The sequence below is a fragment of the Octopus bimaculoides genome, chromosome 2 (genome assembly GCF_046866305.1).
Source record: "Octopus bimaculoides isolate indiv1 chromosome 2, ASM4686630v1, whole genome shotgun sequence".
NCBI lineage: Eukaryota > Metazoa > Mollusca > Cephalopoda > Octopoda > Octopodidae > Octopus > Octopus bimaculoides.
The window spans coordinates 130,350,086-130,369,718 of NC_142929.1; the positions used below are offsets into that span (position 1 = coordinate 130,350,086).

Consider the following 19,633-nt stretch of genomic DNA (forward strand, 5'->3'; position numbering starts at 1 on the left):
TAGAATACCATATAGATTATTATATTCTAGTCTGCTTCCAATATAGTGTTTAAGTAACTGCTACATTTAGTAGCATTACTAGTTATGGAATACAGAACAAAAGTAGAATAAATTAAGACAAACACTCATAAACACAAATTTACATTATGAGTTCCATTGAACATTTCACCATCATGGCAAACCATGAGAATTAGAATTGAAATCAAAAGCATAAGCCCTAAGCTGCTATTTTTGCACATGTCATTCACAAAGGTTTTTAAACAAAACATAAGGATAAGCATTTTCTTCAAACTCTCATTTCATATTTCAAGCAATATTCAGAGTGGCTATTTTAAAAGGAAAGCAGGCTTGGTTTACCAGCTGATGATTAGAAACAAGCTACTCTGAGTACTTTCAATTAAATGGTATTAAAGAATACTCTGCATTAGTACTGAGTCCTGTTATTTATCACTTCTGGTGAATCAACAGAGACTTATAAGTTTGTGTGTATGTTTAAGTGCATGTGTATGTGTGTGTATATATATAGGAATGAGATGGTGTACTGAACAACCAACTGAGAATTTAGTGGTTTGTGTTCTTTCACCAGTACTATATGTCCATGATTAAAACATAATGAAAGAGGTGATTATGATGGATAACAATGAAATCAATGATAAATGAAGATAAATATAAATGAGAATGATATTTTAAAACAATTACACAATATCAGCAAACCCCAGCTGTTGTGATCTGCTGCAATTTTGTAATTCTTAAATGAAATTGATTCAGCACTGAAATGTTGTGAGTTGAGTCATATGAATTAAATGAACTGTAAGTAATTTTAGTAAAATACTAGTAAGGGAAAGATTTAGTATATTCCGTTTTATGTTTTGAAATCTTAGAGGAAAATGAGGAAGAAATGTGTTAATTTGTTTATTACATTGATAAAATTTGTGTTTAATTTACTTACATTCTGTAAATCATACCATATGCAGTTTACCTACCTTACGTTGTTTTTTAGCTATATTTCAGCAATTTCATCCATAGAAATTTTCTCCAGTTACAAAAACAATTCTTAAAACCACCACATTATACAGTAATTTACATTATGCTTATAAACAGCATTTGATTCTAATAGTTTTCAAATAAAATGTACAATTATTTTGATAGGGAATTTAGTCAATATTTATAACCTTAGTTTATCTAAAAATTTAAGAATATTTGGCTGATATACTTAATAACTAACTAATATTCTTTTAACTTATTTCATAATCATGATATAAATTTTATAGTCATTGATTATTTTTGCTATTTTATCCAGTAACTAGCTTAACTCCATGCTTTGTGCATGTTTTAATAGAAAATGTAAATTAGATGTATATATTTAAAGTATACAGATGCTTACAAGTATACTTAGATAATGATGAAACATTTACGTTTCATATAGTGTGAATTATTTTCAATACAAGAATAATAGCAACATATTCATTTTAACATAATGTTTAAAAAAGATGAATCTTTAAGCTTAATCAATTAAAATTCTGGATCCGTAAAGATAAAATTATTTTCTTCTAAAGGAAAGCTACTTATTCTTTCAAATGACACTTAAACTTCCAAACAGCTCAAGAAGTAGCACATAAATAAATAAATAAATAATGTCTACGAGAAATGTATGATCCACACATTTAGAGATGAACATTTTTCTATATATATCCAAAAACAATTACAAATAATATATACAAACAGAAGAATATTTCATTGCATGTTTGGAAAAAGTGCAATACTTCACAAGTATTATCATATCTAGGTAAAGTAAATGTGATCGATTCTACAGAATAGCTGTTGCAGAAAGGAGAGCAATAGTGATATAAAAATATTTCATATGAAAAATTTTACATCATCATCATTATTTTGATGTCCATTTTTCCATTCTTGCATGGGTCAGATGGTATTTGCTGGGGAAGAATTTCTACAGCCCTTCCTGCTGTTAACCCTTAACTTTTTCCCAAACAAGGTAATATTTCTCTAAGGTCAAACATCTTCATGGAAGATTGCAAATGAAGGACATTACTTGTATCACAGTGACACAACTATCACACAATGTCAATAAAAGGAGACATTGCGAAAATTCCACATAATATTCTTGTAGTGTAGACAACATGTGCAGTTTAAGGTCCATACAATGCTTGTTTGTGTTAGAACTAAGGCAGCTCAAAAGATTTTATCGTTCATTTTAATATAAAATAAATTTCTGTAAATTTAATGCATCTAAATATCGATAAGAAATAGCCTCGGATCATAGATCATATTCTTTTTTTTTTTATTTCATAATTCTTTTGTATCATAAATCAAAGCGTAGAGATTATTTTAATTGAATCATTAAAATTGATAGATTGTTCAATCAGAAATAAATAAAATTAAATGTGGTGATTTTAAAGAACTGTAATCAATATATATATATATGTGTGTATACATATATATATATATATATATATATATATATATATATATATATATATATATATATATATATATATATATATATATATATATATAACTAAGCATTCACATCTAAAAACATGTCATTTTCCATTCCGTTTTTTTTTTCTTTCTTTTTTGTATTTTTCATGTTGAGAAACAAAATATCATTCATTCAATTGAAACCTAAAACAGTTGTGTAAAGAATAACCATTTTTAAAAAGTAAAAATAGCATAGCTGTCTATAACCTAAATAATATCAAATAAACAGGTCATCACATACATTTCTTTTATTGGAGCAAAATAAAGTAATCTTCCACACTCTCACAGAAAACATGACAGAAACTAGTAAAAATATTCCCCACCCCTGGGTAGTGTTCCATCAGCTAATATAATAAGCCATTCAGAAGTTGTTTTGCATCTTCCTGCAAAGGCACTTTCCTCAATTTACAAAACTGATTGATACTATATATATCATCATCCTCATCATCATTGTCATTATTGTTTAACATGTGCACATGTATGTATGTATGTATGTAATCTTGTCTGCTGGCATGTATGAAATTACATTTTCTTTCTCTAGTTAAATATGGTGTTATAATCTAAAGAAAACTTGGCTATTATATCTAACAGGCTGTGCACCCACATATAAGTTTTCCTCATTGACTTGAGACAAGCTTTGTTGTTGCTGCATATATCCTGATCCGTCATAGTCAAGCAAAACCGTTAGAAAGATGAAAGACGTCCAAGTTTTGAAATTCCCAGCATTTGTGTGTGTGTATGTATATATATATATATATATATATATATATATATATATATATATATATATGCAATATAGCCTATAAGATTGTATGATTGATCTGTGAGGCTTCTGGCAGCTCTCTTCAGCAGATTAAGTCACCACGAATCAGCTACTTGTTCAACAAACTTGCAACTAATGGTGTTATTCTCACCCACTTCCTCTTCCATCTTCCTGGTTCATCTTTTTCTACCTTATTCTTCTACTTTTTCTCCTTCCCTTTGTCATACACTGTTCATTTCATATCCTCAAAACAGGTGAATGAACTTATAGGTTAGTTATTTATTCTCTTTTGCTCTAAAGGTGATGAGTTTTGTCTGACTTAGAAACAATGGTAGACGGGAAGACAATTCAAGTCATTCACAGACACAATCACACATACACACATATATATAATCTGAGAAATAATAATCTTGTTTTAATAAGAGATATAAATGTGTGTGTGTGTGTGTTCACCTTCTCTAAAAACAAGGGAAGTTTAACAAACACCTGGTGACAAATGAAACAATTTTGATTGACAAGGGGAAATAATAAAGAAATCTCCAGAAATGATATGACACTCAAGAAAAAAACAGCATTTATTCTGGAGACAAGTGGACAAATATGGTCATATGTTGCTGCTTCAATAACATGTGTCCACAGTTATCCACTTGTCTCAAGAAAGTAATCAAACACTACTTTCCTTTATGGCATGTCAAGTGCAGTGAATCCTTGATATTATCTCCCCTTATCATTCATATTTGGTAGCATATGCCATGAGGTACATGATTAGCTTCCCTTAAGAAGAAGAAAATTTCAATGAATGAAGAAAATTCATCTTGAATGATATTTCTAGTGAAAATTCATGACACTGCCCCTGCATGTATATACGTATGTGTTTGCATATATGTGAGTATGTATGTGTGTGTGTGTGTGTGTATATATATATATATATATATATATATATATATATATATATGTTATCATAGTGGGGTAGGCTGGTTTTTACACAAACACACACAATGCAAACATGTTTTTTTCTTGAATACAAGTTGTAAAACTTCCAATGCAGTATGACTTGGTAGCATAATTTTTTGAACTATCTGTACATACATATTTATAAATACATACACATACACACACTCATATTCACATACATAATTCCCATTTATGCATGTATACACATACACATACATATATACATACTTATAGATATATAAACAGATACACATATACATACACACACATACAATCACACACAATGGAATGACCTGTTATGTAAAAGTATCTTGATATATTTAAACATACCTTTAAGTAAGTTTAAAATATCTGAAGAATCTATAGATGACAACAATTATTCAATACAAAACTGTTTTGGTTTTCCATTTCATTCTTTAAAGAAGTGCAGCTTCTCTAACTACAATTCTTGTCATTCTTTTTTTTTCTTTCTTTTTTTTTTCTTTTCAAATCAGACCATTTCACATTTTATGAAGGCAATATTGAGAAAGAAAAAAAATAATTAAAGTGGCATAGCAATATCTATAACATTAATGTTAATATATGGCAGTCAACTATATTTGAGGTGAGTTAATGTAAATTCCATTTTATAGACTTATGTTTAAAATAGGAAGTATTAATATTAATTTTTTTTTTTTTGCAGTGTTTTGTTTCCTTTCCTCTTTTGTTGGTATTAAAACTAAAGTCTTCAATTGTTTTCATATAACAATTCTCTATTTATTATATTGGAATGTCAAGAGATTGTAGATAAATTACTGAAATTTCAATATATTGTAGATAAAATAAACAATTTGTGTATACAAAATAAAATCTTTGAAATATGTCTATTCTCATAGCAGTATGTTCCTTTTAGTATCACTAAAATTAGCAGAGTAGTGGCGACGTTACAAAATGTTATGCCATGAACTGGAGTTTTATAAGGTTTAACTCCTTCTCGGTCCTGATTGAGCAGACTTATAATGAAGGATATTATTTAATGTCTTCTTTTTCTAAGACAGTCAAGTATGACTGAAAGAAGATTTGGTTGCTATTTCATTGGATTGTGAAAAGGTTCAATGTGATGGATATTAAGAAGGAGGGCTAATAGATCAAAGAGGGTTTTCTTTTCTGCAGAGAATGAAAATTTGTTCAAGGTTATAAAATTTATCAACCTACCCACTGTAAAAATTCGAGTTTTCTTGATATGATGGAAATATCTTTAATGCAAGATATTTTTCTGGATAAGCATCTTGATTGAGATACTTTAAATTATAAGATCTCAAAGTTGGGACAATTACTTGTGCTTGCAATCACTAACAATTACTAGTCCTTGCATTTTGTTTCGTTGAAAAGTAGTCAGGTCTCATTTGGAAAATAAAAAGGATCTCATTAATAGACAAATGGGATATTTGCAGATATCAGTAGTGGGAAAGGAATGGAACAGATAGAATAAGGAAAGTTCTGTGGATGTGATTTGCAAAATTATGCAAGGAGCTCTGATCACCAGGAAAAACTAACAATAATGGAAATGACAGTCTGGTGCAATGAGGAGAGGAAACAAAGCACTCTCATAATATCAGAAGCAACAAGAATGCTTCACATCCAATCCAGCAACTGAAATCTAGATAATACTCATATGAGAAAAGTCTTGGCCAACACATATACATTACTTTATTCAGTCAAAAGGTCTAGTAATACCGAATGCTACAATATTGAAAGCAATGGTTTAATAAGTCCAATGCTGCTGGTAGATTTACTAATGGCTGCTATGGGAAGGAAGTGACAAACTATAATTACTCCCATAATTAAAAATATTTTCCAAATTTATAGTTTTATTAATATCTCATAAATTTGCAAATGTTTGAGACAAAGACCATAGTGTGGTCAGAATATCTGTACTTTTCTCCGAGATGTCATGTAAATTACTCATAAAGCTGGTAATCGAATGTTATACCAACTCAGCAATTCCAAAAGGAATAATCTTTGGATAAACTCTGGCATTTAAATAGGGATTAAGGATCTGGCATTTACAAAGAGATTGAAGATTTGTTCCCAGAAGAGATAGGTCTAATGTGGCAGAGGAAAAATGCATTGGAAATTATTTCTTTTAATTTTTACTTGTTTCACAGGATTTCAGTCATGCTGGAGCACTTCCTTGAAGGGTTTAGTTGAACAAATTGACCTTACTACTTATTCTATTTAAGTCTGATACTTATTTCATTAGCCTCTTTTGTCGATTGATTCTTTAACAATAAAGTTGAAGGCAAAATAAGCAGAAAGAGAAAAGGAAGATTGGATAAAGTAGTTTGTTTTTGAAAAGAAAGTAGGGGAAAATAAAAAATGTTTACTCTCAGGAGTATCCTGAGATATACTGTAACTAATCTTCAAATATTTAAAAGTTATTTCCATTTTTGAGGATAAAATTGATATCTAAAACATACAGAGAAAGAAATTAGGATATGTGAAGATACAATGAGACTAATAATTATAATAATTGCTATAAGTAATTAAATAGAAGATTGCCATAATTCTACATATCTACAAAGGCAAGCAGGCGATTTTCTCAGGTGAATTGTCAAGCAAATGCAATGCAGTGCAAACAGCCAGCAATTGTGCAAACATAAAGCACTACTATGAGAGATATACATTGCTAATATAAAATCTACAGAAGTGAATGTCATGTTAAATTAGTGTGTGCCATGTTAATTTGCAAAACTATTATTAATTAACATGATGTAAGATATTAAATACATAAATACTAATCGAATGATAATGATCATTAGTTTATGGTAATGTTAAACTAAAAAGAAATCTATACATAGACATGCATAGAGTGTTGATAGTAGGTGAAAGAACACAATATGACTTTAGAAGTACACTGACATTGACAAATATACAAAAACAACAGCTGATACAGAACAACTCATCTCATAAGAAATAGGAAAGTGTAAGAAAAAGGTAATGAAATAGCCGTAAAATATGTTAAATATATAGAGAAGTAAAAAACATTTTTACCTGAACGGTTTTAGAAGTAGGGTTATAAATACATCAAATAGACTTCTTTCTACTTGAAAGGAAGCACTGAAATAGTTTTCTTTTGTTATAAATCTATGAGTAATTGTATGTTTTCCTTCATTTATGAAATAACTATAGTATGCTCATGTCACATTTGTCACATTTCTTGATAAACTATCAATAGAAATCAAGTCTATTTAAGCAACTTGTTTTCTTTTAAAAAGATATTGATATTATCCTGAATAGTTAACAGAGACAAATTCACAATATGAAGAATACAAAAGGCAAAGTGACAATCACTGAAAGCTGGGCTGAAGAAAGAAATATTACATCATTTTCAGCCACAAATAAAAATAAATGTGATTATAACTTTGTATAGTAGATACTTATAATAAACACAAAGCATAGTCAACAGTAGGAATTATCAAAACAATAGAAGCAGGTACAGGACTAAATTCTAGTGTTTACAAAAATGCATGCACTAATCACATGCAATTATATATGTAATCAATATGATTAAGAGGACTATAGGGAGATGAAAACACACAATGGACATTTTTAAGTGCTCATGCATGCAAAGTAAATTAAAAAGCAGGTGAACTAAAGAATGACAGTGTAATCCAATAATGACATGCCAGGTCATATTTGAAACTATGAAAAATATTGATCAAAAATTAACTTGTTTCTTAAAATTAACCCTATATTTGAAAGGCAGCTAAAAATTAAAGAGGCAATCCTTCCTTTATTAAAGTTTCTTATATATATACATATATATTGCACAAGAGAAGAATTGTTATTATTATAATTTCCTATAAGCTATTAGAGTTATTGAATCGATCATTAGAGTGCTATGGTTATATTATGGTTATAATACTGTTGAATTGAACATAACACTAACAATCAGAAAAATACATTTGTTTTTGAATATCCTTTGTTTTTTCCTGTTCATTGCTTAATAGAGAACAGAATAATAAAGTGATGTCTGAAATATATTTGATAAACTCAACAAATTGACATAATTACTTCAGAAAAACTAAGTGCAAAAAAGTTTAAGGAAACTAATATTGCAGTTTGGTTTTAATAAGCAACATTCAAGAAAAAAAATATTAACAAAAAAAGCTTTTAAACTAGCATATTCTACTGCTTCAAGAAAACCATGCCCTTTGCCTTCCAATCATTGGTTACTGCACCACTCAATTACTTCAATACAGAAAAAAAGCAGAAGTTATAAATCCAATTCATTTATTCCAATTTTCTCTAACGAACTGTACAATTGCTACTGCATGTTTCTGATTATATTTACAAAATCTGACTTACATACAGAGCACCAATTAAGACAGAATGAAACTAAGAATCAAAAATTTCATTATGTTATGTTTTACTGTCATTGTAATCAGATCACCTGCTTTTAATTACCTCAGTTATAACCCCAGTAGTTTAATTAAAAAATACATTTCATTTGACTGATGTAAGCAAAAATAAAAAAAAAAAACAATTATTACAATTAGCATTTGCTACATTTAAAAACAGTAACATTAAATATTTACTGTGTTTCTTGAAAGAAATAATTTTAAAATAAAATATAATAAACAGAAATTTTGATAAAAAAAAAAATTAAATTTAAGCATAATCTAAAATACTACAAAGTTGTAATATATAATATTAAACTTTACATCAGCATTTGAATAATAAGTCCAACAATAAGGTAAAAGTACCACTATGGTTATATGCACAATTACCAGGCCAGCCTGTAACCTCTGATAAATATAGGCAAAGAATAAGTAATGCAAATAAAAATAAGAAGCTTCCTTTTTTTTTTTTCCCCAAACAAAAAATATAGACAAGGAAAATAAGATTTAGAATAAGTGTAAGAATGTTTTCTTAAGAAAAGAAATATTAAATATAAAGGCAATCCCATTGATAATGTATGTGTTAAACTTCTGACTACTTCCGAAAATCCTTGTAACTTAGTAATAGGAATCATCAATTAACCAAATCTTTTGGAGATAGATTTAATGTCAGGGTTAATAAACTATCATTGTTTTCAACTGAAGCAAAGTAGCCATCAGTGTCCGAAAGATAGAGGGTCTAATGCATTTGTTGCAAACAATGTAAATGTAATTTATGTAAAAGCTGAATTTTAACTTTAGGCAGTCACTGAAATATATATTTAATAAAATGATTTAAACATAAAATATATTTTAAGCAAAACATCACACTAATATATGCCCTGATATTATACACAACATATTATATATATATATATATACATATATATATATATATATTGTATATATGTGATTATGCACATGCATATGTATGCAGATATATGTGTTTGTGTGTGTGTGTATACATATATATATATATATATATATATACACACACTCACATATATGGTATGCCTGTTTGTAATATGTATGAGATAACTTGTAATTATGTGTATATATATATATATATATATATATATATATATATATATATATACACACATATTTACACATGTGTATATATATGCCTATATGTATTACACGTACATATATATACTATATATTGTATATAAATATTATATATAATATATATATAGTTTATATATATACATATACACACATAAATATATACACACATATACACACCCACACAAACACACATGCACACACACACACACACACACACACACACGCACACACACACACACACACACACCACCCTTCCACAATATCCTCATTTGTTTAAAATTTGTTTTCTACCTAGTAATTATTTTACTGACTGGGGTGATAACTGCTCACAATCTATTTTGAAAATAAAAAAAAATAAAAAATTGCAAATAAAAATAAAAATATTGTTAGCCCAATTATATTTTAACATTATTCCATGCATATCATTTTGGGAGTTTAGGCGGCAATCAGCACAGCATGTAACCAGTAGACTTTGAGAGTTTCTTTGCACTTTCATTATGACTGCCATAGACAACAGAAAAAACAGCACCAAAAACAGCAACCAAAACTTAAGAGCCACGCCATGAATCGTATGAACATCATAACCATAATCATGGCCAAGAGGAAGGTCTGCATGCTGGCATCCCCAACATTTGTGGGTTCCCCACCTTCTGATGGAGCTGCTTCAGTTGTTTCTTTCTTGGTTGTTGACTCAGTTACTGTTTCTACTTTCTGTTCCGTGATTATTGTAGTTGTTTCAGTTCTTTCAAGCAATGGCTTCACTTCTGCCACGGGGAGTGGTTCTGTAAAGGAAAGAAAAGCAAAAAAAAAAAATGCAAAGAAATTATTTTGTGAAAAATAGTGTTAAAAAACCTAAAACTATATATTTGTTTTAGGCACAGGTATGACTGTGTGATTAAGAAGCTTGCTTCCCCAATCTTGTATACTTGAATTCAGTCTCATTGTGCAGCACTTAGGACAAGTGTCTTCTGCTATAACCTTGGGCCCATCAAAGCCTTGTAAATGGAAATGGAAAAGAAGCCTGTCATGCATGTGTGTGTGTGTGCATATATATATATATATATATATATATATATATGTTTGATCATCCTGAGAAACTCCATTTTAATTCCTTCCAACATCACAATGAGTGCTTTATCATTTGTATGATGTGGAAAATATTCCAACAACACTGCCCAAATGATGTTAGCATCCATTTTAAAATTCACCCAAGGCTTGGTCCCCATGTTATTCGTTCTCTACAAAAGTCATGCTCATGTCACATCACAACACTAAGACAGAATTATTTCACCTCAGTGGGCCCTGCTCTCTTTAACATCATCCCAAAACACATAAGAAAAGAAAAGCATCCCCTAATATTTAAACAGTTCCTGGACAAATATTGCCAATGAATTCCAGATAAACCACCAACTCTTGGATATATCTCTGCAAACAATAACTCTCTAACTGAATGGGCTATGGTTCCAAAAGAATGACTGATATGAAACATCTTTAAATTTTTCAAGGTTAGACATAGCCTGGGCCAATGCTGGCCAAAACTTATCTATGTATAAATATTTGTGTATATGTGTGTGCATGATGTGTTATGCATATACTTGTCTAAACACCACATGATGTTTTAAATGGGCATAATCAGTTTCCAGTCTTCTGTGTAAAACTTGTCAAGCTATGGGAAAATAACATCTTGCCTGGAAACAGTGAAGATTGGCAACAGAAAGGGTATCTTGCCATAGTAAATTTGCCTCAACAAATTCCATCTGTCATACAAGCATGGAAAAGTGGATGTTAACTGATGATATATATATAAGATTTTGTCTCTAAAAAATTTATGATGTCCTACATATATAGAACACATCTACATTTTGTGTATGTGTGTGTGTGTGTGTGTGTGTGTGTGTGTGTGTGTGTGTGTGTGTGTGTGTGTGTTTGTGTGTGTGTGTGTGTGTGTGTGTGTGTGTGTGTGTGTGCATGTGTGTGTGCACGTGCGTGCGTGCGTGCGCACATGAGTGGCTTGGCTTCTTATGCCTTGATCCTCAACTCTGAATAGGATCATACAGGCACCATTATGGAATTAGTGGTTAACACTTTAATATAAATAATATATATTATGCAAGACATTTAAGTCCTTCATCTATCCCAAACTGGTATATGTAATGTATTATATTATATTATTCCTTCTTTCAAAATCCCTTCAGTAGTTAGCCAAAGTAGCACCTTTCCATCAGTTTTAACAAAAAGTATTCAATTGTTCAATCAACAAAGCTACTATAAATTGTTGAGTAAGCCACAATCCTGAATATTCTTAATGCAATCCACAAACAGAATCACCGTGACACAATAGCTTACAAGGTTGAACCTTTAAATAACAAATACACCCTATCCTTTAGGCTTCCACACAAGTCTGTCTACCCAATTTCACTCACAAGGGCTTCAGTTGGGCTTGGGTTATGATGAAAGACACTTACCCAAAATGTTAGACAAAAGAGTTGAACCTAGGACCTCATGATTTTGAAGCAGAGTTCTTAATCATTTAACCATATTACGTCCATGCATACATGCTTATACATGTATGCTGACACACACACACTCAAGTGAAAACGTTCTACTTAAAAATATATGTTTTGGTGTGATTGCTGGAGAGTCAGCAGTCATGTGACATATTAGAAAGGAAGAAGGTTTAAGTCAGCTGCATAAAATGAGCAGTGCTGAATTAACCATTAAGCAAAATAAGCATGTGCTTAGGGCATCAAGGGAAGTGGGAGCACCACAGAAATGGTAAATGGTTTATGGCACAAAAGAAATCACTTTAAACTTGCTAAAATAATATTTGGGATGCCTTATCTCTGCAAAGTATAGAAGCAGATGTTTTACGCAAGATTAATTTTGAGAATCTGATCAAAGATTTTGGAATTATAAAAGATAAGAGGAAAAAATATAAATAAAGTGGAAGTATAAATATTATTTCCCATCTTACTGTTAGTTTTGTTTCATTTTGAAAAATAAAAATTTATGTTATGGTTTATTATTGTTTACATTTAGAATTATATATGGAGGCACCAAAATCTTTTGAGTGCTTAGGGCCTTTATGGGTCTTAATCTGGCCCTGAAAATGAGCATTGTTGGATGTGGTGGTAAGTCATTGAGGAATAGTAGAAAGAGAAATAATAATTAGAAAGAGAATAATAGAAAGAGAGTGATAGAAACAAACCCTGAGGAACACCAAAGGTGAGGCAGGATAGCTATGATACAGTCTGACAGGAAGCTACTGATTCAAGATATAAGAGATGGATAACGTTTTCACAGGAGATTCACAAATCAGACATGGTCAATGACTTTGCTGATGTCTAAAGCAAAAACATTACTTTCTGTCAAACCTCCCTAAAGTGAAGATCCCCTAGTAAGAGACATAGAAAAGTAGGTCTTCGAGAGATCTGGTTTTGCAGAAACAAACTGATGATCACTAAGGAGACAGAAATATTCAAGGTGAAGAAGTTATTTTTAATAACTGTCTCCATTACTTTAGAAAAGATAAAAGTGAAAGAAATTGGGTAATAGTTGCCTGGTTAGAGGGATTGCCATATTTTGGAACTGAAGCCTGGTACAGTTCTTTCCCCCAGTAGAAATTGAGATTAAGTGGTTTGGTGAGTATAGGAGCAAGTTCTGGGTGCATTGTGTAAGAGCAATAGAAATTAGTTTAGTAGAACTTGTCCTTCTCAAATATATCAATTACATTCAGAAATCATAGATATATGAGGTGAAGGAAATTTTCATAATCATGAGTCAAGCCTGTGTCACAGCCTTGATTTGCTTGGAGTTTATTATGATAAAACAATGAAACATATATTTCACTATTCCAATGGGAAATAGCAGTTCTCAATGTCACAAGTACACACAATGATACAGTACATTTACCTAAGCCCACTTGATACACACACCTATCTCTTGTCGTCCCTACAGAGTCCCAAATACCAAGACTTGCACTAAACATTTTGGGCAATATTTCCTTTCAAGAAGTGAAACCAATTGTGTGTGAAACCAACTGTGTCTGACCCACAATCGGTTTCCCTTGTGAAAAGTGGATGTTAAAATAATGATGACAAGACAATCATTCAAAAGAATAGTTATGTTGGTCATAATTGGAGTGTTATCATAACATGGTCATAGTAAGTGAGTTGTCACCATAATATGGTCATAACTGGTGTATTACTTCAGCAATAATTTTCAGCTTTTCTATTATATGTTATATAATATCATAATGTTAATTCAAACAGTTAACAAGGTATATTTAATATATAAAGCCTTGCATACTGGGCAGTTATATACAGAGTAATATATACATACATATATATCATTAAAAGTAATTCTTCCTAGATTTTCATTATACTATGATTGAAAATAAAACATTTTTTTTTTAGTTTAGAAATCAAAATGCATGATTAATAATCCTCCAAACTATTAGAGAGCTTTTGGAGTTCTTGTAGTATTGTAATTTTTATATAAATTCTTCAATTTTGAAAGAGAAAAATATATTTTAGTTTTAATTTTGTTACATTACCTGGTTTTGGAGGTGCTCCACGGCTACTAACATCAATGTTAATCTCAAACTTGTGGAACTCTTGCTTAATTTCCATCTTCTCCTGTTCACTTACAACTGCTCGCTGGGTTTCAAATTCAGTATCACTAATTGATAATGCTGAAATTAGAATTGGATAAACACTTGAAGATAATTGTTACTGAACAAAGATACAGTTTTGTAACTAAAATAAGACTACAGAAGTAATGAAAAAAAAATCACAAAACACTAAATGGATAAATTGAATAAAATATAAATAAAATATTTATGTTATTTTCTAAGACTAATAAACATTTATAAAATAAATATATTTATAATTAAAAATATGAAAGCAATATTAATTGTTCATTATCTAATTTTATTAATACAATGATCATCTTCATTGTAATTATATCTCTCAAAAGAAAATTTCGAGACAGTGAAGTTCAAAACACATCAGAATCTAGAACGAAAATATCAGTACATTAGATATGTATTACTAATGATATCAATAGAAATTAAACTTATTAATAAAACTAAATGTAGACTAAAGCATTTAACATTTACAGAACAATGACATATAAATGTTAGATTTCATTTTACAACTTTCTTTGCCAAAATATTTTACATAGCAAAATTTTAAGAGCATGTTAAATAATTTTCTTAATGTAAAATATTTTCTATATTAAATAATATATTGGTATGAATTTTATTTTTGGCTGACTAATTATAATTTTGAAAGGTGATTTTGGCAAAGAAAGTTTATTTATACATAAATTTGTCTGTTAGACAATATTATAATTAGCATAAATTCTTTTGCTTTCCAATCAAGGCAGATCCTGGTAAAATCCATAATTGTTAATTAGGTTTATAAAAGAAAATTGAAATAATATTTTTAAACAGGTCTATAATCCTATTTTGTTAACATCTCACACACACATACGCACATGCATTCATGCACACATACATGCACACACGCACATACACAAAAACATACATACAGATGCGTGCATGTGCACACATGCTCACAGAGAATTACACATTCTGAAGAAATACTTCTTTGATTACAGAAGTAAAGCGAAATATAAAACGCTGTAATAATTTAGTTTTTAATAAATCATAAAATAATTGCTTATATACATGCTTGTGTATGTAACTCAAGGGCCTAGAGGTTCGTGAATGCACAAAACTCACTCCTTGAATTACTTTTGTAACTTTCTACTAATTACAAACAATAAAAGTATCTATATATTTATGTACTGACTTCTACTTTTCTGGTTTGTTCATTCAAACCTATATACATACATACACATACATATATATATATATATATATATATATATATATATATATATATATATATATATATATATATATATATGAGGTGGTGAGGCAAGACCTTCGTACATTAGGCCTCACCGAGGCGATGACTACTGACCGAGACCTTTGGAAATGTGCTGTGCGTGAGAAGACCCGGCAAGCCAAGTAAGATCGTTGCCAGTGCCCCTGGACTGGTTCTTGTGCGGGTGGCACATGAGATGCACCATTTTGAGCGTGGCCGTTGCCAGTACCGCCTGACTGGCTCCTGTAGGATTTTCGAGCGAGATCGTTGCCAGTGCCCCTGGACTGGCTTGTGCGGGTGGCACATAAAAGACACCATTTCGAGCGTGGCCGTTTTCGTGCAGGTGACACTTAAAAGCACCCACTACACTCTCTGAGTGGTTGGCGTTAGGAAGGGCATCCAGCTGTAGAAACTCTGCCAAATAAGACTGGAGCCTGGTGTTGCCATCCGGTTTCACCAGTCCTCAGTCAAATCGTCCAACCCATGCTAGCATGGAAAGCGGACGTTAAACGATGATGATGATATATATACATGTATGTATGCACCATTTGGAGGAGGATACTATTTAACTTCAAGCGAGTCACCAAATAATCAGTCAGGTGTTGGTCAATCTGATAAAGACCAAGATGGAGTTGTAACTCAGATATTTAAAATACAATGACTTAATCCAATTAATTGTAAACATGTACTAAAACCTGATAAAGATCCATTGCTAGAGTAACAACAATACTATAAAATTGATGAGTGCTTCATAATCTGAAGTCATCATTATTTTTATGCTTGTTTTTCTATGCTGACATGAGTGACATGGGACTTATAGAGGCAGTATTTAATAGACAGATACCATTTCTGACTCCAACTTTTTATTGCTTTCAGCTAACATACTTTGTTCCACTGGTCCACACACATTGAAGCACTAAGTTGTTGGACATAAATCGATGTCACCATTGCCCACATCAGGGCAATGTGAAGACAGACAGTAACACGAAATCTACAAGTTTTTTCATTCTCTCTATGTTTATTTTCTCTTATTCTTTTCTGTTGAAGAGCGTAGGCTTGAAACATAGAAGATTTTTTCATTTTCAATGTCAAACTAATACACTTGCTCGTTGTCCATACACCTGTCTTCATCATTTATTTTTCTATAAATTTCAACTATATATATATATAGCAACACACAGTAGGATCCAAAGCAACACACAGTAGGATCAAACCCATGTGACTGCAAAGCAAATCTTTCCAGTTCCAGCCATATTTGCATCTTAATTAAGATCTTCCTTTAAGTAGGATTTTACCTAGAGACACTACATAGAATTTAAGTGTTCAAATTGTCCCCCTATAACCCATTGTGATCTAAAACTATCTTCACTAGTTATTATAGTATGCACTGCTTAGAATCTAAAAAAAAGATGTACAAATTTTGATAGTCAAGGAAAATATTGGATAATGATTTTCTTGTTTATTAGTCTCACAAAGATAAATGGAATGAAAATATTATTATTTTAATACTACTTTAAAAAGTATTCTGAAATTGTAAAAACTATTTATTTAATTAGATCCTAATTTAGTAAAAAATGTTTTAAATGAGAAAATGAAACAATATACTATAAAATTCTCACAAAACTTTTTGAGTATTTTTAGTTGCTATATATTGTGAAAAAGAGTTGATCATTAGCATTGAAAAATAACACAAAAATATATTAGAAAGCATTAATTTGTGCGCAGAGGAATTACAAATTAACACATAAGCAACAGCGCATGTACAAAATGTTCAAAGGCAAAAGCTGAAAAGTAACAATGATAACGAAAGTGATATGCATATCTTTTTAAATATTAAAATACTTTTTCCCTCTAGAAATTATTAAAGCATAAAACTTAATTTATACAAAAAGATTCAATCTGTGAACTGCAAGAATTAACAGAGAGAGTTGCAACATTTCATCAAATTAAAGTTGGATATCAAACTTATTGCAAGATTAACATAAAGGTACTTAAATTCTATTATAGTGGAAATATAATAGTAAATCATTAACTATGATAACCAATTAAAGACCAGGAACATGACACATAGCTTTTCTTGAGATGTAAAATTATTTCATAGAAATATTATGCCAATTCCAAAACTAAAACAAATAATTAAAGTTATTTTTAAAGTTTTAAACAAAATAGAATTTATTAGTGACAGAACTTAAATTATATAACTAGAATTAGTAAAAGGCTTTTGATAAATAAATTATTTAGCTACTTTAAATTATAGTGATCTTCAACAATTCCATCACATTTGCATAAAGATAATCCTACCAAGTCTAATGACATATATTTAACAATTAACAATGACTTGCATATTTTATTTTTAATATGTTCCAAAAGATTTTAATGGAAATAAGGTAATTGCTGTTGTGTAATCACATGATTTATTATTTAACAACTGAAATGGTTTGAAGAATTTTTAATTTAAAAGGTGACAAGAATCACTGCAAACCATCTGAGTTGCTGATGAAAGTAACATGAATGCTCAAAGTAGTTCACTCTTGCAATAGAATAAATTTGGAACTATTGTTGCACTTCTATTATTTAAATTTTATTACATTATTACAGTTTGTGGGTGGCCAGGTGTAACTACATAAATTCAGGCATGAACTGGTATTTTGGAATAGATTATACAATGTTATACAAGTATGGTTTTATACATCTTGATGTAAATTCAAAGGATTACAAATAGCCAAAATAATGTTCAAAATTGCAATTTATGATATTCTTATTTATATTTGATTTTTAAAATTTTCATTCTCTCATAATCAAAATTATTTTTATCAAGATTTATTTATCACTTAGAATTTACTTTCTGAATATTATTTGAAAGTGACAAAATGTCAAAATAATGAGATTTTTAAAATATATATTTAGTTATCTCATAATTAGATAAATTAACCTAATCTATGAAGTACTAAATAGACTATCTCGCCACGTCAAAATAGTAGAGGAGTAGGGGCCGAAACAGAACGTGGTTCCTCCTGATGATGTCTTGAGCTAACTGGATCCTATAAAGGAGCTGTTGTGGTAGCAGACCACGAAACATGGTTGAAATTCCTAAAAGACAAACCTAAATGTTTTATATCATATTCAATATTAATTGAGATCTGCTTCAATTTTCTACTTAAACAATAATTTTGCAAACTTTCTTTTTGTGTTATTTGTTACTGAAACTATATTATCTCCTTTTGGCGAGATGACAGAAATGTTAGCACACAGGGCGAAATGCTTAGCGGTATTTCATCTGTCTTTACGTTCTGAGTTCAAATTCCACCAAGGTCGACTTTGCCTTTCATTCTTTCGGGGTCAATAAATTAAGCACCAGTTGTGTACTAGAGTCGATCTAATCGACTGCCCACCACAAAAAAAATTTCGGGCCTTGTGCCTAGAGTAGAAAAGTATATTATCTCCTTTCATTTTAGATTTATTTCCAACAACCAATATTTTTCCCCAAAAGTTTATCACTTGCAGCTTTAAAAATATTCAAAATATTGTTATTTTCTACAGTCTTTTGACGAATGTAAGCTAATATTTATATTTTTAATTTCCAAGAATATTACAAAAACAGTTTTAAAATGTTAGCAGTCAATTCTTTTTTATATACATGAAATTTAAAGCTTTCAGTTACTGCTGTTTGATATCTTACAACTGCAGATAATATTTATTTTATTTTTCTATCAACTTTTTCTTTTGGTTTAGATGTAAATAGGTTTATTCTTTGATACCTGCTTTTAAAATTGAAAATGTTACAACATTAATTTATGAAGACGAAAAGATTATTTAATTTAACTTTTGACATCTTTAGGGCAGCCTCAGTTTGTTTGTTAGATTTCTGAAAGGGAAATATCAGTTCAATGAAAAATGTGCATATCACATAGAAGGCATTAAAAATAACAATTAATACAATATGAGATGAGTAAAGCAAGCCACAAAACGAAAAAGCAACAAGGTTAAATTGTTTGATTTCAGTCTAAAACATATAAAAATTTATTTTTAAAAAA

At 30.1% G+C, this 19,633-nt stretch overlaps 1 protein-coding gene across 1 annotated transcript in view; it reads right to left on the minus strand.

Annotated features, from left to right (window-relative positions):
- LOC106877301 (uncharacterized) overlaps positions 1–19,633 on the minus strand; it is a 449,889-nt gene that overhangs the window by 302,868 nt on the left and 127,388 nt on the right. Inside the window, exons 80-81 of the mRNA XM_089338059.1 lie at positions 14,261–14,398; positions 10,353–10,487 (exon numbers count right to left, since the gene is read on the minus strand). Coding sequence (XP_089194185.1) covers positions 10,353–10,487; positions 14,261–14,398 — 273 coding nt within the window. The remainder of the gene's footprint in view (positions 1–10,352; positions 10,488–14,260; positions 14,399–19,633) is intronic.